This window comes from Megascapheus bottae, chromosome 18 (genome assembly GCF_031878675.1).
Source record: "Megascapheus bottae isolate mThoBot1 chromosome 18, mThoBot2.hap1, whole genome shotgun sequence".
NCBI classification, from domain to species: domain Eukaryota; kingdom Metazoa; phylum Chordata; class Mammalia; order Rodentia; family Geomyidae; genus Megascapheus; species Megascapheus bottae.
Window position 1 is genome coordinate 13,399,967 of NC_143526.1, and position 22,683 is coordinate 13,422,649.

At 37.8% G+C, this 22,683-nt stretch overlaps 1 protein-coding gene and 1 pseudogene across 3 annotated transcripts in view; both read right to left on the reverse strand.

Annotated features, from left to right (window-relative positions):
* Kiz (kizuna centrosomal protein) overlaps positions 1-22,683 on the reverse strand; it is an 83,607-nt gene that overhangs the window by 10,597 nt on the left and 50,327 nt on the right. For 2 of the 3 annotated variants that reach the window (XM_090351919.1, XM_090351921.1), the window contains 5 exons: positions 21,337-21,430; positions 13,637-13,802; positions 12,230-12,295; positions 4,658-4,714; positions 768-872 (listed from right to left, as the gene is read on the reverse strand). In XM_090351919.1, coding sequence (XP_090208045.1) covers positions 768-872; positions 4,658-4,714; positions 12,230-12,295; positions 13,637-13,802; positions 21,337-21,430 — 488 coding nt within the window. The remainder of the gene's footprint in view (positions 1-767; positions 873-4,657; positions 4,715-12,229; positions 12,296-13,636; positions 13,803-21,336; positions 21,431-22,683) is intronic. The other variant, XM_090351920.1, reaches the window with a different exon arrangement.
* On the reverse strand, positions 21,677-22,450 carry LOC150050130 (large ribosomal subunit protein uL30 pseudogene; annotated as a pseudogene).

The window sequence follows — 22,683 nt, forward strand, 5'->3', positions numbered from 1 at the left end:
TTTCATTCCTAGGCCCTGGGCTGGGGCAGCAATAGCTCACTTCAGTCTCAAAACAATACAAATGAGTGCATTTTATAGCAAAAAAACCATACCAACAGTACAGGAATTTATCTAGGACTCTGTTCTCCAAAGTTAGGTAGTTCTGATGCACCATAAATACGTCCCTTAAAAAAGCTATATGTTTAGGGAGGAAACTTTTTCTTTGAGAAATAGTATATTTGAGACTATTAAAAATCTAAATATAGACCGGATATTATATGATTTTAATAAATGTACAACAAAGAGTATTAGAAAACAAAATCATAAATAAAATCCTCAAAGAGACTACATTTAAGGTTTATCATTTAGTTTTCCTGAGACTTACAGCTTTTTCACTGTAAGAACTCAAACTCTTCCCAACATTCTAGTTGAAGGAGATCAGTTTGGGCACAGCTCTGCCTCCTTGATGATTATGAAACTAAGAGATGTAGATTCGATAGTAGATCTGGGGCATTTGTGGCAGTGGTTAATGAAAAGTCTTGTGACAGCATGGCAAGTAAAATCTAGGGGTCTCTTAGGGCTATGCCACACTAGGCCCTACAGAAGGAAAGGCTCTTCCAAATGCTTGTTCATCCTTGAGGATGAACTCACTCATTTGGACTTAGGGACAACTTGTTACAAAATAAGCTCTAGAAACCTTTGAAGGATAACAGCCTTTCCTCAACACAGCAATGGCTGGTGCCTGTCCCTAGTTACTGGGATTAAGTAATGAATAGGCTCTTACTCACTTGAAAATTGTGGTGCTGAAGCATAGTCCTTTTGAAATTTCTCTTCAATTTGATTTGAATTATCCAGAAGGGTAGATTTCTTCAGCAACTGGTAGGTCTTTGTTTCTATGTATTAACAAAAAACAAAACATAGAAATATTGAATTTTTTTCTGCTTTCATATTACTGTTTTAAAAGCCATAATTACAATAATACATATGCCATATCAGAAAAACAGGGATGCTATATTTTTGTGTTATTGAAGAGCGACTCATACAAATATTGAATTTTGTACTGCTCAAAGAGGTTTCTTAAAATCTCTCCTATGATGCTTAACACTTTTTAAATGAATGGAAATTATTTCTGAGTTGTCATGTTTTTTTCAGAAATTCTGAAAATAAAAGTCAATGCATGGCCAGGAGTTTGGCCTAGTGGTAGAGTGCTTGCCTAGCATGCACAAAGACCCAGGTTCAATTCCTCGGTACCACATATATATATATATAGAAAAAAGCCGGAAGTGGTGCTGAGGCTCAAGTGGTAGAGCTCTAACCTTGAGAAAGTCCACGGACAGTGCTCACGCCCTGAGTTCAAGCCCAGGACTGGCAAAAAAAAAAAAAAAGTCAATGAACATAGTAGGCTTTAATAAAGATGAACTGTAAGAGTTTATCTGAGAGAGCAAATTTAAACCTATTGTTTAAAAAGTCTGGATAGTTTCCCTTCTAGGCCTTGCAGTTCTAGGAATAAACAAACACTTCATAGTTGTCAGGTCATTTAAGGGCACTCCTTGCCCCTGCTCTCCAGCTCCCACACTACAGTGCTGGTCTCTGGGGGAGGGCCAGGTGAATGATGAGAGGATCAAGAAGCACAGCAGCAATAGGGTCAATTCAGAGTTCCACAGCTGATAAGATCTAACCCAATGGGAAGAAAGGGAGTGTGTCTGCAGAGATCAGATCCAGATACCCAGTGAGATCAGCAGCAGATATTCACAGGGCCCTCTTGGACCTGAAAGGCTTCTGATAGTATCTGCTGTAAGCTATTCTGTGGAAGTAAACAAATTATGTGAAGGGCTTGAATGACACAACTTTCCTATCAGCATAAGTCTTGAGGATACCTGGATGAAATGGATACTGGAGAATTCAAGTCTTAGTATATACAAAGCAAAACAGTATCCCCATCCACATCTTCAACATGGCCTCAAAAAGAGCCCTGCAGTCAACGTGAGAAATCAGTTGAATTTCTGCTTTAGCTAGCTTTATTTAAGAATTTAACTATGGGTTGCTTAATACTGGATATTCCTGTATCTGACTTTAGTATCTGGTGTATTATATATACATTTATTTGCTTATTTGAATTAGGGAAAGGAAGGGGAAAAAGAAGATGATGAGACAAAGGACAAAGGGTGAACTAATGTAACAGGGATATTCATAAGACAATATGTTGGAATGAACTTTAAAACTTGGGGGGGGAGGAAAGTGGGAGAATAACATGGAAAGGGATAACAATGTTTAAGAAGTAATGTACTTACTACCTTACAAATGGAACTGTAACCCTTCTATACATGACCTTGAAAATTAAATAAGAAAAAAAAGAAAGAAAAATTGAGGGTCAAAAATACATAATTGAGGGCTGGGAGTTTGGCCTAATGGTAGAGTGTTTGCCTAGCATGCACGAAGACCCGGGTTTGATTCCTTGGTACCACATACATAGACAAAAGCCGGAAGTGGTGCTGAGGCTCAAGTGGTAAAGCTCTAGCCTTGAGAAAGTCCAAGGACAATGCTCAGGCGCTGAGCTCAAGCCCAGGACTGGCAAAAAAAAAAAATACATAATTGAATTTATAAAGTATCACATACAGTGCATACAGAAGGGCGACTACTATTTTTGTGGTCTGTGTCTATGTCTACAAAGAATACAATGTAAGGACTTGTCTAGGAAAGAAAGTGCTTCCTGGCAGAGGAATGGTTCCCAAAATGCCCTGCAACACTCCCAATTAATCCTACATTCACATTTTTCAGATGTGTTGTAAGATGACTTGGGGGGAAGGAGAAGGTATTAATAAAAGCAAAGATGAAGTGTCTGATTCTAGTGGTAAAGAATCAATATAAAAGAGGTGAAAAAGTTTTTCTCCTTTTCCCCTTTGAGGTATTTGGGTTTGAATTCAGGGTCTGCATTTACTAGGTATCCCTTAAGTGATATCTCTGGCCCTGAAAAGCATGATCCTATTTGCACTTCCTTGTAGTTGGACCGTACCACTAAGACCAGCTTTTGCTTTCCCACTATATCCTTTTCTTGGGGGAAGGGGTATTTTGAGATGGAGTCTTGCTGTGCAGACTAGGCTAGCTTCTATTTCTTAACCCTGCCTCAGCCACTCAGGTGCTGGGAATACAGGTATACACCACACTTGGCTCTTCCTTTCCTTCCTACAGGACTTGGGTTCTACCATTAGGCTTTCCTTCCGAGGCTTCACAGATCTATATTCTGCTAACCAACAGTTTTGGAGCATGACCAAAAGAGGAAGTGACTCTGGCTAGGTGGTTTGAATGGGAAGGGGAAGCCCTAGAGGAGGTTGGGGAGCACACTCCTGTCTACAGAAAACAGTTCATCTCTGGTGGTAGGCCACTGTTGCCAGGTAGGAAAGTAAGCTTGATCTTGCCAGACTTTTGCCTTTTTTTTTTTTTTTTGCTTTACATAAAGCACAGTACCCAAAAGAACATATTTGTATCCTAAAAACTAGACGTTAGAGAGCAATTTTTGTGTTTACTGAAAGTGGCACAAGAACACTTGTGGGAAAACTGTAAGCAAAGAATAGAAGCTAAATGCTAGGAAAGCTTTCTCACTGAAGGGGGTTGAGACCCTGAAACATTATCAAGGGAGGCAGCAACAGTTGCATGAAGATTTTAAAGTAATGGACTAGGTTTCAGCCTCTTTGGAGGCAAGAGTGTACTTGCCTCTCGAATAATTCTGACATCCTCTTGAAACTTCCTAGAAGACTTAAGATGCCAACTTCAGAGTGCAAAAAAGACAAACTGGTGGACATTTTGGGGGCAAACTTGTGAACTACTTGTGGTAAAGGATGATGGGCCATGGTTCATATGTTTTCAAGGAGAAAAAAATTTAGTCTTTTTAGCTACAAGTAAGCTGTAAGTCTGAAATTTTGAGGACTGAGTAGTGGTTAAAGGCTTTATGTGATTTTTCTAGCCTGTGTCTTAGAACTTGAAAGAAACACTTCTTCCTGCTAGTAAAATGTTAAACTCTCGGAAAATTATTAGGTAGCAAAAAAACGATTAGACAAAGCAAGCACTTCTGAAGAATCCAATTATTTTCAGCTGGAAAGTTCTTGTATATAAAAACAAATACACATGCATTCTCAAGTTTTCAGCTTTGAATCTCAGTTAAACATCTATTATATATACAGATGTGTCAAGTCTTAGTTCAAAAAATAGAAAATATTGCAGTTTGAAACATAAAACAAGGCAAAGGGTTCCCCTCTGTGAAGTAACCAGCTCTAAGAGATTAAAATTTATCCTGTCTATTAATTCCAGTCTGAGGACACAATGAAATCAATATATTTTCCCCTACTTCATTACATAGCTGCCAGAATCCAATCATCTATCTTTCTGCAAAGTACTGAAGGATGACTAAGACTATTTTTTTTTTCTGATAAGCGTTTTGTGTTAAGAAATACTGTAGACACAGCTAGAAAGAAAAAAAGGAAAACATGCTGAATAAAGAGAGGTAGGAGAGAGATGAGGTTGAGAAAAAAAGAAAAAGCCTCAACTTCTTATCTTTTATTCTCTTTTATATGTAAATGTACACCTGCTAAAATACTTCTAAATCTACAAATAAAAAGAAAATATCTGATGAACAAGTTCTTTTAACAACCCATTACAAGAGCCAGATAAACATGTGACTCACCATCCACTAAGGGTTGTCTGGTGACAGGGAAATCTGCCCATTGCTTTTGCAGAAATCCTAATGAAAAAAAAAAAAAAGACTTGAGCCCAGAAAGGAATAACAAAGAAAGAAGCCAATAGCTAGAAAAACCAACCTTGAACCTACAAAGAACAGGGCATCTTCAAGTAAGGAAGAATAAGCACTATTCTTATATGAAGTGGGCAGAAATTTTTAAATTAAATTTTAAAAGAATTTTTTCATGCTATTACTTTTCATATATTTCTACACATTAAAAATGTTTTTTTCACATTATATTAGATGCACTGCTGATGTGTCAAAAACCAGTTGCTTCTGTAAAAATCATATGATTTATTTCTTAAATTAGTAAAAAAAGGCAAATGTTATAATTTCAAGTCCATAAATCTAGTAATCTGGAGGGAAAAATAAGAAAATATTAGGATATGGATGTTTTTGCAGTCTTAAAAAACAGCAACCACAGAAAATTCATCCATATTTAGAACTTAAAAAAACAAAGGTCACAAGTCTTTGTGAATGTGAGATATGCATAGGTTTTGATCCATAATGAGAATTTTCATATCCAGATTTCTTTTTTTTTTTTTTTTTTTGCCAGTCCTGGGCTTGAGCTCAGGGCCTGAGCACTGTCCTTGGACTTTCTCAAGGCTAGAGCTCTACCACTTGAGCCTCAGCACCACTTCCGGCTTTTTTCTATATGTGGTACCGAGGAATCGAACCTGGGTCTTCATGCATGCTAGGCAAGCACTTTAACCACTAGGCCAAACTCCTGGCCCCTCATATCCAGATTTCTTATTTTAATTTAACTCTACTAGAAGACTCAGGCCTGTAAATCTACTGCCAAAATTCTTCTTTGTGGTCTCACCAAGAGGGCTGGAACATGAGAAGAAAAACTGAATTCACATGAGCTGTATAGTCTTAACTTCTATGAAGCAACTCAACAATTAAACCTGAAAGCAATGCAAAGCCTGTAACTAATGTTTAATGAATGTTCCTAAGATGAACTAAAAGTTTTATGTTTTATTTTTATTTATTTATTTATTTAGTTTTGTGAGTCTTGGAGCTTGAACTCTGGGCCTGAGCACTGTCCCTAATCTCTTCAGCTCAAGGCTACCACCCTACCCCTGGGCCTGGGTGTTGTCCCTGAGCTCTTTAGCTAAAGGCTACTACCCTATCCCTGGAGCAACAGCTCCACTTAATGTTTTCTAGTGGTTAATTGGAGATTAGAGTTTCAAGTTCTTTAGTGCCCAGACTGGCTTTGAATCTTGATCCTCAGATCTCAGCCTCATGAGTAGCTAGGTTTATAGGCATGAGTCATCGGCCAGCTGTCTAACTAAAACAGTTTTGAGGGTATCACATTTGGCTTTCTCAGCTTCTCATCTACAAATCCAACCAGACTGCCACTGATAGAAGGGAGGGGGCCTAGGGGATATATGTTTGTACTGTTGTGCTATTTTCTTTGTCATTATTTCTTAAACAATATAGTATAATGACAATTTGTATAGCACTTAAATTGTACTAGGTATTATAAGTAATCTACAGATGATTTAAAGTATTGTAGGAAGATTTGTAAATTATTCATAAATACAAACCATTTTATATATAAGGGGCTTGAGCTTGAACAGATTTTGGTATCCAAATAGGTCTTGGAACCAGTCCCTTACATATACTAAGAAATGACTATATTTCCTATGAAAATTTACAATCAAACTGCTTCTCATTTTGCACTGTTTAATCATGGGAGGTGAATTTCAAGTCTCAAATTCATGGAACATGTAATGCTTTAAAGCTTGAGTAATCTTGATTAGAAACTATGTTTTATTAGCATAATTATATAGCTTCTGTTTTTACCAATGATCAAGTGTAAGTCCCATGCATGCTAATAAGCATTGTGCACTAGTAGTGAGCTATACCACCAGTCCTCCATAGTTCTTTTTTTTTTTTTTTTTTTTTTCAGTAATGGGACTTGAACTTGGGGCCTGGCCACTATCCCTGAACTCTTTCTGCTCAAAGCTAGCATTCTACCACTTTACCATTTTGAACTACAGAGCCATTTCCAGTAGTTTTTTTGGAGGTTAATTGGAGATAAGAGTGTCACAGACTTTCCTGCTTGGGGTGACTTTGAACCATGATCCTCAGATCTCAGCCTCCTGTGTAGCTAGGATTACAGATGTGAGCCACCAGTGCCTGGCAACTAAACAGGCTTTTGAAAACAATATTTTTCACAATTGGGACTTGAGAATCCATATAACAAAAAGTATTATGAATAATGACACTAGTATTATCTTTATCATTTATAGTAGGACAACTGAGGTCAACTGAATGCCAGAAATGTAAAAGAGGGGGAAAAAATCACTTTTATCATCCATAGTGAGTTGTATGCCCCTCTCATTCTGTTCACCCAGAACCTCAAAATGTGACGTATCTGAGATAAGTTCTTACAGATTGATTAAGGGGATCAAGATGAAATCATTCTGTATTTACTACTAAATGCTTGTCATGGTCTTTTGCCTGTCATGAGCTTAAAGTCAGGGCCTGGGAGCTGTTCCTAAGTTTTTTTGCTAAAGGCTAGTGCTCTACCACTTGAGCCACAGCTCCACTTCTGGCTTTGGGGTGGTTAATTGACGATAAAGTGTTTCACAGACATTCCTACTGGTTTTGACCTGCAATCTAGGATTACCATAGGAAGGATTACAGTTCCATAGTTCTGAAACCTGGAATTTCAACTGGATGTGTTATAAAGTCCCCCTCGCCCCATCTCCAGATCCTATCTAACTGATTAAGTGGCTTAGTCAAAAGAACCCACATGGGAATCTACTGTGCAATCACTGTGGACTCTCAGTATAGATAAATTCATGTTCTTGAATAGAGAATTCTCTAGTCAACAGCAGTCCTGAGAAAGGCCACTTTAAATAAACTTTGCCACCCTACAATGTAATGAGGAATTCTTGCTACTGTAGGCAATGAGTAGCAGGTCCCATGAAAGAGGCCCCAGCAGGCTGACCTCTATCTCAGGTTTAGTGCCATATGTACTGTGGTGGACAATTCTGCAGCATACAGTGGTCCCTGGTGTTATACAATTTGAAAGTTCTCAGTCTAAAGTATAGCAGATAACAAGTCTGTATTAATTCTCATCAATAAAGCAATTCTGGTACAAAACAGTTGAAGCACATTCATAGTAAACTCTAGGTACTTGCAATGATACGTCACTACACTTTGATAAACCAAAGTTGTCACTAAAGTCTTTCTTCCCCAAGATAAATCCAGCCATTAAGAACAACTTGGCAATTGTACATTTTCATTTTTTTGTCAACTTGATATAAAACTCTAGCAATGATTATACCAGTGTAGTGGCTCAAGCCTACAATCCTATTTGGGAAACAAAGATAGAGGATCATGGATCAAAGCAGAGTGGTCATAAAAACTCAAGAGACTCCATCTCAATGGCTTGGCATGGTTATGGCTGCCCTGTTATCCTAGCAACAAGGAAACCATAAAGGCTGGGCCCAGATCAATCAGTATCATGAACCTGTCATCCCCAGTTATGCAAGGAAGCACAAATAGGAAAAATGTAGTCTAGGCTGGCTTAGGAAATAAGTCAAGACCTCATCTCAAAAATAACCAGCAGAAAAAGGAGCTAATGGAGTGGCCCAAGTGGTAGAATGCCTACCTAGAAAGCCTCAGGAGCCAAGACAACCTCCAGTACTTTCAAACAAACTCCTCCAGGAATAATGATAGTATTTGGGGGGCAGTTTCTAGACTCCACGTGACACCTTGCAAATCTATGTTGACCTCCTGGAAAGATTCTCTATGGAACTCTGGAAAATTTCAGAGTATCAGCGAGGAATGGCACAGTGAGGCAACCACTTTCAACACAGCTTGACCAATAGAACTGGTGTCAAAAGAATGTGACTGAATGGACATTCTTAGAGGCTTAATCCTCTTGAGATAATAGCCAAGAGCCCTTTTCACATGGAGCTTAAAGAGATGAATTTTGCCAGGGTGGGCACGTGGGATGGGAAAAGTGGTAGTGGAGTGAATGATTAAAAGCGGTAGCATTCTGGATTGAATCAACAAACATTTAAGAAGAGTCCTTAATGTCCCCATTTTTATTCATTTGTTTGACATATTAAGTGTCTACTGTGTGCCAGATACTGTGTCAGTTCAGGATTTTTATGACATGCAGTATAAGCTGTATTGTTAGAGAAAAGTTAAGCCTAGTATTGAAAGGTAAATTTAGTGTTAAATAAAAATAAAATTGCCAGTGCAGGGAATGTCACCTTGTGGGTACAAATTGCTCAAAGGGAGACCTTCTCTTATCATCTTGTGCAGCACCACTTTCCTCCTGCCCTGAATGTTTTAACTGGCACACTATCATGTGCATATGGTCTCAGAGGCCCAGGCAAGTCAGGTCTGCCTCACTTTACAGGGCATTCCTTTTAGTACAACCTGCAAATCTTAGCAGAGAAAACTTGTCCCCTTACAATGATGACTAACAAAGCAGACCTTTGGAGGAATAAACTCTTTAAGGATGAGTTGTGCCTACAAGACAAGTTTGGGGACACAGAGCAGATAAAGGGATATTAAAACATAAGAATGCTGATATATTTGATTCCTTTGGGACAGAACAAGAATCACAATCTCAGCAGTGGAAGAAATGTCAAGTCCCAGAAAAAAAATTGCTTTCACAGTGCTCTTCTTAAGAGACTCATACCTTGAAGATACTTACCTTGGTTTGGCTGAAATATAGAACTAGAACATTATTTTGCTGCTGTACTACTCTCTATAATTACATCCAGCCTTGTATGCTGTAGCCTCTCAAAATCTAAAGATAGCTACTGTACCTTTCCTAGGTTAAATGTTCCCCCAAAAGTGTACATTCAGAGCTTCTATCATCAACTTCCTGCATCTGCCCTGCATTTCACCTCAGCTTTCCAACTTCTCTGAAATGGCTACAGAGCAGACATATAGAGGGACCCACAATGAAGAAGTGACAACAATTTTGAGTTGCTGAACATTACTTCTATAACCCTCACTCAATTCCTGGAACAGCTTTTAGTAAGTAAGTGGCTTTCAATCCTAACATATGGGTGCAGCCACACAAGCATAACCCGAAGTCTCAATTGAATGCAATCTCCTCAAGCCAGGTGTGGTAGCTCATACCCGAAATCCTACCTACTCAGGAGGCTGAGATCTGAGGATCAAGGTTCAAAGCCAGCCTGGGCACAAAAGGACCTGAGACTCTTATCTCCAATTAACCACTAGTAAACAGGAAGTAAGGCTGTGGCTCAAGGGATAGGGTGGTAGCCTTGAGCTGAAGAGCTCAGGGACAGTGCCCAGGCCCAGAGTTCAAGCGCCATGACCAACCAGTGAAAAAAAAAGAAAGCAGTCTCCTCCTGCTTCTTTTCTCATGAGTTTACTTTGTGAAGTTCCTTTTGATTACATGGTACTGATTTAGAAATATTAGGGATTGTGTGACCAGTACAGAAGATCAACAATGTTACTAATATCCACATATTATTATAATACATTAAGGATGATATACATCTAGTACTTGTTTGGAATTTTTTCAGATGCATAATCTCACTTACACCTTAACACAATCTGTCAGGTAGTACAGTTGCTTCCCCTATATAGAAGGGTGGAGAAACAAAGCAGGAGGTGAACCAGTGATGCTGATGCCAAAGCTTAGGCTCAGCTCTTAACACCCCAGGGGGATAGCCTCTGGAACAGTCTTTTCCTTTGAAATATTATAGAAGAAATGCAACTCATACAAACAGAAATGTACCATGCAAACAGGAAACTCAAAGAGAACTAATAGAAAGAGATGGGCAGACCTTAAGTCAATTATCTACTTGCTTTGCCCTCCCCCAAAGCCAAGTCTCTATAATTATGCCAAAGACAAAAAAATAATAAAAGAACTTCAGATATCAAAGTAGCTGCAATGATAGACGCAAATGCTATTTAACAGCAACCGTATTAGATACAGCAAAGGTATACGAGGCCTCCCAACATGAACATCAAAGGAGGTCAAGTGGTGGAGGGGGACATGGAGGGCAAGGATGGAACAGTAATGTACTAACAAGGAAAGAGCTTTACTGAGTTTTTTTTTCATGGTCTTCATAGTTATTTTTTTGTATGTCTGATGCTTTGACACACAACAGATACGAAATATTATCCTTTAAAGTTTCAATAGGCAGGTTGCTGAAATTACAATTTCTTTAAAGATCTTGTCACCAAATAGCTCTGATTACTCCTAGGCACACCACCATTTCTGCATGAAGCAAAGGAAGGTTTAAAACCTTATACTGAACTATTGTCTCGCTTAGCGTTTGCACTGAGGTTGGGAATGCCACAGCAAGGAAGATTGTGAAGAATACTGAAAACAGAAGTAAGAATGAATAATTAGGTAATCTTAAGGTTACTGGCATGAGTTTTTAAATTGTAGGCTCACAAGGAATAAGACTAAATGAAATAAATTCATAGGCCACTAGATACTTGTACATTCAAAGGTAAATGCAAGGAAAACATAGCCAGATGATTTGATTATCTGAAGTTTCGGAATTTTCTATATTTTTCCTAGTAATGAAAAAAATCAAAAAAGAGACTCATATAATAGTCTCATAATGATGAATACAAACACAAGTAACATCAAAGAGACTTTTAAAAGAAAATAAAATCTCTGTATTTTGTAACAAAATATTATTTGGCACACATAATACATATAATAATTGCCTTATAAACCTCCTTTTTCAAAAGTAGAGTTTATTACAGAAATTGAGTTTAAAAAACTAATTATCATGCCATGAATTGTATTGTCATATAAGCAAACCACTCTTTTCTTATAAACAAGAGCAAATTATCACATATGCAGATGCATGTCTCAGTACCTCCAGGCAATGCTGTATTTACGAGCATAAATATTTAAAGTCAAGCCTTTGAATTTATAATGAAGTAGCATGGCACTTTACAAAATAAGGTACTACTAAATTTAGATGTACAACAAATAAGACTCTGTTCAGAATACTAATTACTGCTGTTGATATTCTAAACCTAAAATTAGAAATGGTATCATTCAGATTCCATCTAAACATACCTAATACATGCATGGAAATCTTAATAGGTGTTGATGAAGCCTGACTGGTACAATTCTTAAATTAACCGAGGCACAAGAAAGCTTTCTGTGTGGCACTTTGCTTTCCCCTGCACATACCCTCAATTACTACAGGAAAGAAAAAAAAAGAATAAAATCAGAAGCATCTATGATTTGTCATATTCTGCCTGGGTGTTCACTGGCAGACTGACTATTCCCACACAGATGCAGGCACTGAAAGGCTGTACTATGAAAGACATTTACAGGTGTAACTGTGTAACACCAAGAGGAAGAGCTCATGGGTCACTGTAGTGTATGTTAAGGTAGTTTCATAACGTATGTATTTCTTATGATTCATCTCCTGCTGTAGTATGCAGTTGTTAAATATACTAGCTCTCAGTGGACCCCACAAGCCACTGAATGTTCTATTTATGTACTTTGAAATGATCAGGCAACAATAGCTTTACCTGTGATTGGAACTTCTGCAGAGATGCTTTCTTCCTTGCTCTCATCTCCACAGTCACTTAAAACATCTAAAAATTGAACACATGATTAAAAAAAAGATATATCCAAGTTATAAAACAGATTTCCCCATCCCCTTGATGCTAGGGAGCAAATAGAGAGCCTTACAAAATCAAGGCAAGCCCTCTATTACTGATAGACACCTCCAGTCTCATATTTGAGAGTTTAATAGCCATTTCTTTTAAAAAAATTTTACTTATTGTTATGATAGAGGTCATGTGCAGCTGGATTACAATTACATGAGTCAGGTAATGAGTACATTTCCTTTCATACACTGTCTTCTGTTCCCCCATTCTCTCCCAGACCCTGCCTGCCATCTCTACCCATGAGTCGAATAGCTCACTTACATAGGGGAGCTTCACTAGTGCATTTTTTTCACCCCTTTCCCCTCAAGTTCTGTGCTCTCCTTGCCATCTTCCAGGAGATATACACATGAAGACATTACACATAAGGTAAAGAGACAGAATCATCAAAAACTAAAAACAAACAGTCTTTTGTTTCATATCTTGGAATTCATTTCATTTGTATGTCATTGCATATAATATGAAAAGGCACTTAGGAATTGTACCTCTTCTGGTCTCACTGTGTGTGAATATCTAGAGCCCTGTATAATTTGTCATATCCCACTGCACATCTAACTTCTGTATATTAGAGAAAACATGCACAATTTGTCTCTATGAGCTTGGCTTACCTCACTTAATACATCTAGTTCCTTCCATTTCCCTGCAGATGACATTATTTTATTCTTTCTAATGCTGTGTAAAATTCCATTGTGTATAGGAACCACAGTTTTTGGATTCACTCATTTATTGTGGGACATCTGGGCTGTTTTAATGGCCATTTCTTTTACTTTCAATGTCTCTCCACTTATTGGGTTTGGTTAGTTCACTGTCTGAAGAGTACTGCCAAGTGATTAAGTTTAAGATTCATAACTTTTAAAAATTATTTTATTTTATTGCAAAGCTGATGTGCAGAGAGGTTATAGTTACATAAGGTAATGAGTACATTTCTTGTAGAACAGTGTTACCCCTCTCCTCCATATCCTCCCCACACCCCCACCCCAGACTCCCTTCAGCCCCAAGTTGAACAATTCATTTCCAACACAGTCTTGTATCACTGTGCACAACTTAAAACACTTATTTTATTGGAAATACAACAGGACTGCAGACCTACAACTAGGTTTCTCATTCTAGTTAAACAAGAACAGAAATATCTATTGGAAGGTGGCATAAAACAATATTATACATCTCAAAATCAAAATATCCTCTAGTTATAGGTAAGCCTTGAGAAAGAGGATGTTGTATTGACTCTGAATGCCTTTTGCTACGGACAGACTGTTTAACAATAGTTACCTTGTTCCCTTGTAGGAACACTGCTGAGCCTCAGAGGGGGTTTTGCTTCCTTTATTGCACTATTGTCATTCAGAATAGATGGCAAGCTGCAAGATGATTCATTACTATGAATAGCTGACCCATGGTCACTCTCTTCAGAAGGAGCTTTTTTCAATAATGCTGTTGCCTATAGTGTTTCAAAGAAAGCACAAAGAAATCACAACAATTTGGAAACACATTCTTGTTGGTTTCAAAGATTTAGATTTTAAATATTACTTTAGGTTGAGCTTTACTTAAAATTTGTTTCCTGACATTAACTGAAATTAAAATGTCCTCAAGATGAAATAACAACTGGTTCTTTTCAAAACAATTTAATTCTATGTAACAAATGTTACTTAAAATGACTTGTTTTTTGAGGAATGAATCTCATGTAACATGCAAGGGTTCTGATGAGATCACCTCCACTGATCTGAGCTTTTATCTTCCTTTGATAGGCTCACAAGTCAGAGCCCTAGAACACCTTTCTGAAAGAAAGATTTATTCTCTAATTGCATGAATCCGGTTTCCTAGAAATGCAACAAACAGCTGGTTTAGACTGAAAGAGAGATTTGAAAAAATATTTTGATCTTGTGGTTCTCTCAACCCCCTAGGCAGTAACAACCTCTTAACTTTTCTCCCAACATGGAAGATTACAGGAAAACTTGATGGCTGAGGAGTCTTCACTATGCAAAAGGTAAGTGACCTGATTCTGAACCCTACTTTTAAATCAAGAATCAATATGATTTGCACTTTCCTGTAAGTTGCTGGGGAGCTCACCTATTACACTGCTCATCTTTTTCTCAAAGGGCACTAGATTGTCTCAGATTTTTATCACATGCAACTGGAGAGGTGAAGAAAAAGGAGGAATGAACAGGACCTGACTTTTAATTTCCAGATCATCAGTTTGCCCCTAAGGCATAAAAAAATGCTGGTAACAAGGAATAAAGGCTTAGGAGAAAATCACTGATCACATCACCCTACTGTCAGACTGTATGCTTTGTTCACTTCCTATTACCAAGTGGCAATCTGCCCTGGAACAGAAACCCTGATGACCTTTCATCTGATGATGATAGAAAACATATGGCCAGTGTCTGACCTAACCTGTGAGAAAAGGACTCATGATTTTATAAGCTAATATAAAGAGCAGAACTGGGCAAAACTTCACAGGTCATCTATGTTCTATGAATATGTAAATAAGAAAGAAATTATTTAGTAAATGGGGGAGAAAGGAATAATCATTTCTTGTGACTAACATGAGCTAGTGAAGAATTATTAAGGCAGAGATGAAAAACCCGGCCTTGTACATTCAGCCATGACAACATCTGATGTCATGCCCTTTAAGCCCTGACATCTCTCAAAGCTCTTGCCCTCTGCCCTCCCTAAAAGTTGCTGGCCTCCTTGTCCCATGGCCTGTGATGGAAGTGATAGTAGCTGATTTGGGGGAATGAGGTTTCTAGTCCATGGTGAAAGGACTTGATGTTAAGTTAGCTTTGCAGCTAGATAAGATTTTCTTGTGGTATAGTTTTAGTGAGCAGGGGGTTTTCTATTTGTATAAACTAGTCTCTGGATTTTACTCCAGTTGTGATAATTATCTATTGGAATAACCTGCTCACTATTCCTATTTCTTTTTTCTTTATTCTTTTTCTTTCTTTCCCCTTGTGGGTCATGGGCTTGAACTCTGGGCCTAGGCACTGTCCCTAAGCTCTTCAGCTCAAGGCTACTGCCCTATCCCTTGAGCCACAGACCCACTTCCCATTTTCTAGTGATTAATTGGAGATAAGAGTCTCACGGTCTTTAGTACCTGGGCTGGATTTAAACCGTCAGCCTCCTGAGTAGCTAGGATTACAGGCATTAACCACCGTGCCTCGCTAGCTAGCTACTCCTATTTCTGAAGACTGGGATCTGGCATAGAATCCTGTCTTGAAGGCCAGGCCTAGGCTCATCCTAGTTGCTGGCTGTCATCCAGCTTCTCTACTACACTTGCTTCTGAACTCTGCCTAGGAAGAGAAATGCAAAGTGCAGACACTTCTTCCTTGAACTGCCTTCTCTCAACTTTCATTGTACTATCTGGATTGTAAAGGGAGAATAGTGAGTTTCCTCCTATCATGATCCAGTCTGTACTCAGTAATACTAAGTATATAGAAATTTTACAAAAATGAACAAAAGAACTAACCTAAACCCTGTAGTGAAAACTATAATTTTCATTTTCTGAGGTTTAAAATAATCCATGCACTCTGAGACCCTCAATTATGTATTCCTAAATCTTATTACCTTACTATAATAGTTATAACTAATAATTTTTGACACAACCTGTTAATAGTCATAGTGTTAACACATATTTTAAGAATAAAATTGTTAAAGGACTGCAAGTTTTGTGCAAGTTTTTGGTTGCACCTTCTACTGTGAAATTTGCAAACAATGTAAAGATTAATAGGGTTTAAAAATGAATTCAATATCTTTTTTTTCAGTATCAATTCAAAGATATTTTAAACCATTTAAACAAGCACTTTATTATTCTTCTCCTCCTCTGAATGCCAAAATGTTTGAGCATTTGCATGTTATCGGGATCAAAATGGAGTCACATATGTCAACTTAATAAAAGAGAGCCAGGGAAGCATAAAGGAAAGCCCTTATATTTGTATACCTATGACATGAATGATGCAAGGAATTCTCCAAAACTGTATTATGCTAAGTCTCCCTTATTAGTGGATTATACATAGTTTTGCCAAAAGACAATTTTAAAAATCAAAAGGAATTTCAAAACCAAAAAATTTACGTTCCTGTGCCTGCATGCATTATACACCGTCACTGATGTGAAGCTCTTGGACAGTTCTGAGAGCTTTGGAGCATTCAGCCTTTTTTTTTTTTTTTTTTCTCCATCAAGGTTTCCTTGGAACTACTGAATCTCAGATTCTTGTACAAGTGCCTGCATAAGCTGCTTGCTCAAGAACACTTGACTAACAATGACCATTTCCACTAATGAGTTAACACACCCTCAATAAGCTCCTCTAACCAATGCACTTTTACTTGTGTGGATATTGCTTATAAAGTTTCCCTTTTGCCCAACTGCTTTTGCATGTACTTACTCATGGTTCATCAAGTTTCTCAAAGATAAGCACTTCACAGAGATTTTAGTTCATGTCAAATTGTAACATGAGAATGGCTGGACCATGGAGGCCTCAGAGAAAGCAATGGATTTGCCTAAAATACCTTTTGTAAAGATTTTGTAATATAAGCCACTAAAACCAAATATTAATAAAAAGATAGAACAAAAGTCAGCCTATGCAATGACCAGTTTTGGTTTTTAATCAAAAACAACTTCTGGGTGGGGACTGGTGGGGACTGTACAATCCTAGCTGCTCAGAGGGCTGAGATCTAAGGATTGTGGTTTGAAGCTAATGCAGTAAGAAAGTCCCCGTGAGACTCTTATCTCCACTTAACTACTCAAAAACTGGAAGTGGCATTGGCTCAAGTGGCAGAGCACTAGCATTGAGTACAGAAAGGCCCAGGGGACAGAACCTAGACCCTGAGTTCAAGCCCCACAACTGAGAAAAAGAAAAGAAAACAGCAACAAAAATATTTCTGCTGTCAGGAAAGCATCCATAAGACATTCTCCAGATAGTATTTGTAGGTTTTTCAGAAATCTTCATTTCTAAGTACGCCCCTGTTTGAAAGAGCTTGCATGAAAGTGAAGATACTAACTCAGGGCTAAAAAGGGACAAAAGTCCAGAGAAGAGTTAACAAGATGCTTTATATATATCACAGTGGGACTGAATAGGTCCTGCAAAAATGTAGCTTACTCTCTGAAAATTACTGCCAAAGGACCATTTTTCCATGAGCTTTCTGATAGTACCTATGAATCAACCATGCATAGGTTAAACGTACTTGTTACTGATAACATCTTCCTTTGCATTAAGTATCTTTTGAGTTCAGGAAGTAAAACTGGAAAGCAATTCACTGTTTTCAGAAATCTGAAGCTTAAGTTTTTTATTGGTTGTGGGGCTTGAACTCTGGGCCTGACCTCTTCAGCTTAAAGCTTAGCACTCTACCACTTGGGCCACAGCACCACTTCCAGTTTTCTGGTGGTTAATTGGAGATGAGAGTCTCATGGACTTTTGTGCCTGGGCAGGCTTTGAACTGTGATCCTTAGATCTCAGCCTCCTGAGTAGCTAGTATTACAGGCGTCAGCCACCGGCACTCAACTTCGTGGAAACAGGTCTTGGGAATTATATCACAGGACACAATGATACCTGCATGATGACTAATGTTGATAAGCTCAATATTTCAGATCTTACTCCACACATATAAATCACTATGGATTATAGTTAATAGTATTCCTAACATTTCTGGCTAAGTTCTACCAGAATTTCCCTCAAAGTTCAGTTTAAATATAAATCCTCCTATGTTTGAGACAGTAAGAGTCCCCCCAGGCTGACTTAATTTATTCCCAGAAACTTATCAATTGCAACACTCAAATGCATAAATAGGTAAAACTGTTAATGGAAAAGATTTGTGCCTAAAACCCCATTATGAAAATAAAAGGTAAAGACCAATCTGACAGAAATGTTGCAACAAAATGTGCAAATTGGTATCTTAAAAGTTCTTATGTACCAATAAGAACTAGTAGGAAAATGAACATAGAACATGAATTGCTGAATTATAAAAGAAGACATACAAATGGCTAACAAATAGGTAAGTAAATATTTGACCTCAATTATAACAGAAAGGTCAAATGAATAAAATAAAACTGTATGTCATTTTCACCTCTCAAATTCATTTTTAAAAAGTTGATAGTATTTAGTTTTATAAAGAACTCAAAGAAATTACTTATTTGCCCATTGCTTCTAACTCTGATGACCCTTCTAGAGTGAGGAGAGCTAGTCAGCAATACATAGCAAAGGCATGAAAGATATTTATTCCTTTGACCTGCTACTTCTCTGTACCTAGGTATTCATTCTAAGGAATTTGAAAAAGCTGAATTGTACAGATATTCTCTGAAACTTTCTTAATGAAGGACAAATTGGAATAAATTTAACTGATCCATAGGTGATTACAAAAAAAATGAGTAGGGGATCTAAAGCCATTTGAAATGATGTAAAAGAACATAAGAGTATAAAAAGGAGATTGACTTTGTGCCAAGTGAGAGTAATGCATACAAACAATGCAATGTAATGCAATGCAATGATATTTTAAATAGCAAAGATCATATATTTCAATATGAATGGACATATATAGATAGAATCAGGAAAGTTTTTTTCTTTCTATCTTGATAGTTCAAAGATTATTTTTCTTTTTCCTGATTAGTTTTAAAGAAAATACATGCTAGCTCTAAAAGAATCTGACTTCTGCAAAGGTAGTATAAACACCAAGAGAAACAATGTGAAATAATGTTGATAAAATTACATTTTCCTCTATATGTAGGCCAGTGCTACTAATACAGCTATAGGAAAGCAAGAGTGTTAACAACCATGACCCCAGACAGCAGAGGACATGGATTTAACTACTTCTTCTTCTTCTTCCTTCTTCCACATGGGCACTGAAACTAATTTTTTGGTGTTCAAAGAAGAACACAGGGATCATTACTTAAGTTACATTAAAGTTAAAGGAGATGATGGGAATTTATTCATGTAGCAGTGAAAACAAAGAAATAAATATGAGCCAGCAGATGAGTATTCAGGAAGAAAGGAACAGAAAACAGTCCATGGTTTAGTGAACATGGTTTAGTTCATGGTTCCTAGTGAACATAATTAGAGTATGTGTGTATGTGTGGTGGGGAAAGGGCGGGCTGCATGCACACACGTGGTACACACTGGGGAACAGAGCCTGATCTATTCTGAGTGACACCAGCAAGCTGCTCTGCTATGGCAAACTTCTCCCTGAGAGAAACAGACATCACTTGGGAGACAAGGAATATTAAGCCACTTTGTATTTTAATGAAGCATCTAACTCATTTTCCCCCACATAAAGTAATTACAAATCTTTCTGAATTAAAAGCATGTAGCTCAATTATGTAATTGCCTAATAGGTTATGCTGGCCCTGTCGGATCTTATCTGGTCTCCAGGGGACATAATCTGAGTTTCTGTGGCTTTGATGATGTATTTACTCAAGAGAAAGGATTGACTGGAGCGGACAGCACAGGGACCCACAGGTAAACATCATTTACATGTGGTTGTTTAATTAGCCACTTACCCAAGAGATCAAAGTAAATATTTCTGAGCTTCATTAGAGTCCAAATCAAGTAACTACTATTAGGGCCTTCTTACATTTGAAAATTACTTATTTTTAAGATTATTATCTACAGAGAGATATTGAACCCATAACATTGATTAAATGTTCACATTGTTTCAATATACAAAAACAACTCAACTCTCAAAGATACATACAAGGATGATGAGGGCTGAAGCCATAACTCAATGGAGGAGCCTGTACGACCCCCTGGTTCAATTACCAGCATAATATCAAATGATATACAATCCAAAACAGTTTTAGAACCCACAAAAGCATTCAAGTTTACAAGTCTTCTCTTGCTGATATAATTTTGTTAACATTATTTTTTGTTTGTTGTAGTACTGGGGTTTGTACTCGTGTAACTTGTCAGAATGGCACTTTACCACTTGAGCCATGCCTCCAGCCCAATGGGTTTTTTTTTTCAGTTTGAAGGAAGAACAAATATCTCCTGGTGCTTATACCATGTTCAACATTGTCACAGATCTTCTCATGTTAGTTTTCCAACACTGAAGCCAGTATAATGAAGTAACACAGAAGGAGAGGTGAAGTGACTTGCCTAACACACATCTGCCTGATCCTGCAGGTTCTGCTTCCGATTCTATATCATCTTGTTTCCTTTAGAGCAGGTAAGACAATGAACTAGACATAAGTAGAATCAGCCCAATGTTTTGATGTTACTTTTGGAGATGGAGTTTGGTGGATTTTTTTTTTTTGTCCAATATGGTCTCAAATAGTGACCTCCAAATATTGGCCTCCAGATAATTGGGATTATAGGACTCAGCTATCAGCACCCAGCTTTTATTTTGCTAACATTATTCTTTGGGACTATGCATTTCTTCAGCCTCACCTAAATGTTTGAGACACTACCTGCTTATAATGTTTTTATGGATAGACAGACATTAATTTATTGGTAATTTTTATATTTGTCACTACAATGAGATTGTACTGACTTAAAAAGGAACTGAGGAAGGCTTTTCCAAGTAGCTTGACTTCTGTTACTGAAGATGTACTTTTTATGAGTCCTTCTAAGTCATCTCGTAGAAGGAGTGGGAGGAAGACACATCTTATTGTTTCCTTCAATAGATCTGGATTCATTCCTCTGTAGAGTAATGAATCAAAACATGCTCACTGGTGGCCAGGAGTTTGGTCTAGTGGTAGAGTGCTTGCCTACCATACACAAAGACCCAGGTTTGATTACTCGGTACCATATACATAGAAAAAGCCAGAGATGGTGCTGTGGCTCAGTTGGTAGAGCTCTAGCCTTGAGAAATCCCAAGAACAGTGCTCAGGCCCGGGACTGGTAAAAAACAAACAAAAAAATGCTTGATGGCACCAATGATTTTTCAGCATTTTAAAGTACAGAATATAGGCAGAAAACTAAGATGCTAAAAAAATTACTAATCATTGTCAGTAAGTCCACTTTTTTGATTAAGAAAACAGTATAGCTACCTACCTCTTCTTCCAGAGAATTGCCACATTCTTTCAAAGTGGCAATATGTTGATCCAACTGTGTCTTCAGTACACCCCAGTCTGGTGCTCGGTCAGATCTATAGGGCAGAAACAGGTGGCATATTAAAGATCTGTAAATGTACGTAGTACTGGATTACTTCTGAGTTGTATATTCTTTCAAGGACTAATACTCCATGTAGGAAAAGGAGAGTTTACCCAGGAAAAGTCTAGAAATGAATAAATTTTTGATAAGAAACTTTGAATCCAAATATCTCTTTGTTTAAATATTTGGTTATGATTTTTTTTTGTTTGCCAGCATCCCTGTTTATTAACAGATCCAATTACAAAAATAGCGTGGCGGACACCTCAGTTCATCCTTCTAATAAGCCTATTGATCTGATTCTCCCTGCTGCCAGCAACTCCACCTTCTACAAAGTGGTGGTCGTCTTCATGCCACCTCATGGAGAAGATAACTTGAAGGGCCATAGGAAGTTATTTGCTTTCTTGAAGCATTTTCCAACAGTAATTGAGCTCATGAATCAGATCCTTCATGCAGATGATGCCATATTTACCAAGAGATCAAGCAATCAAAGCGTTATCTGTTAAGGCAATTCGCTTTTTATTGATTTTTGCCATAACCATGCTTGTAGATGAGCTCGTTGACTGACTTCAGGTTTGGGTAACCCCATGCAATATATGGTTCCACAATCCAAAGCATATTAATTGAAGACTTATTGAGCTTCACAAAGGTACCGTTGAAGATCTGGCGGAGGTGAAGAAGCTGCAACACCTTATGGACTTTTGGACTCACACCACTGATACCTTGGATTCTGATGACAAAAGCCAATTTAGGCTATGCAGGTACACAGAAGTTGCCCGCTGTTCTAGCCATTCTAGCCATTCAGATCTCAGTTCTGTACATTTGCTGGTATTCCTTGATAGTGCTTAGCTTTCCCATAGATGAGCTTCCTCCTTGCCTTTCAAAGCATCTTTTGGGCACATTTCTTTCTCAGGTGCTTTATTTTCAGCTCAGCAAAATTTCTTCGCTTTTTCTTAAGGGTTTCTGGCACAGGAGGAACCTTCTTTTTCTTTTCTTCGGCACCCTCCATGGTTCCAGCTGGAAAAGAGCTGGTTATGATTTTTTTATTGCTAACAAGAATCTTCAACTTTGGCTACATACAGAACTACTTGAGAAGTTTTCAAAGTCCTACAGAATCTAATAAAATTGATCCATGCTTTGGCCTGGCCAATGAGGCTATTTTAAGACTAACAGAGATTCCAAAGTGTCACCATGCATTGCGGAAGTATAATTTGAATGACAAATCTCTTAAAAATCTAAGAGAAACAGACT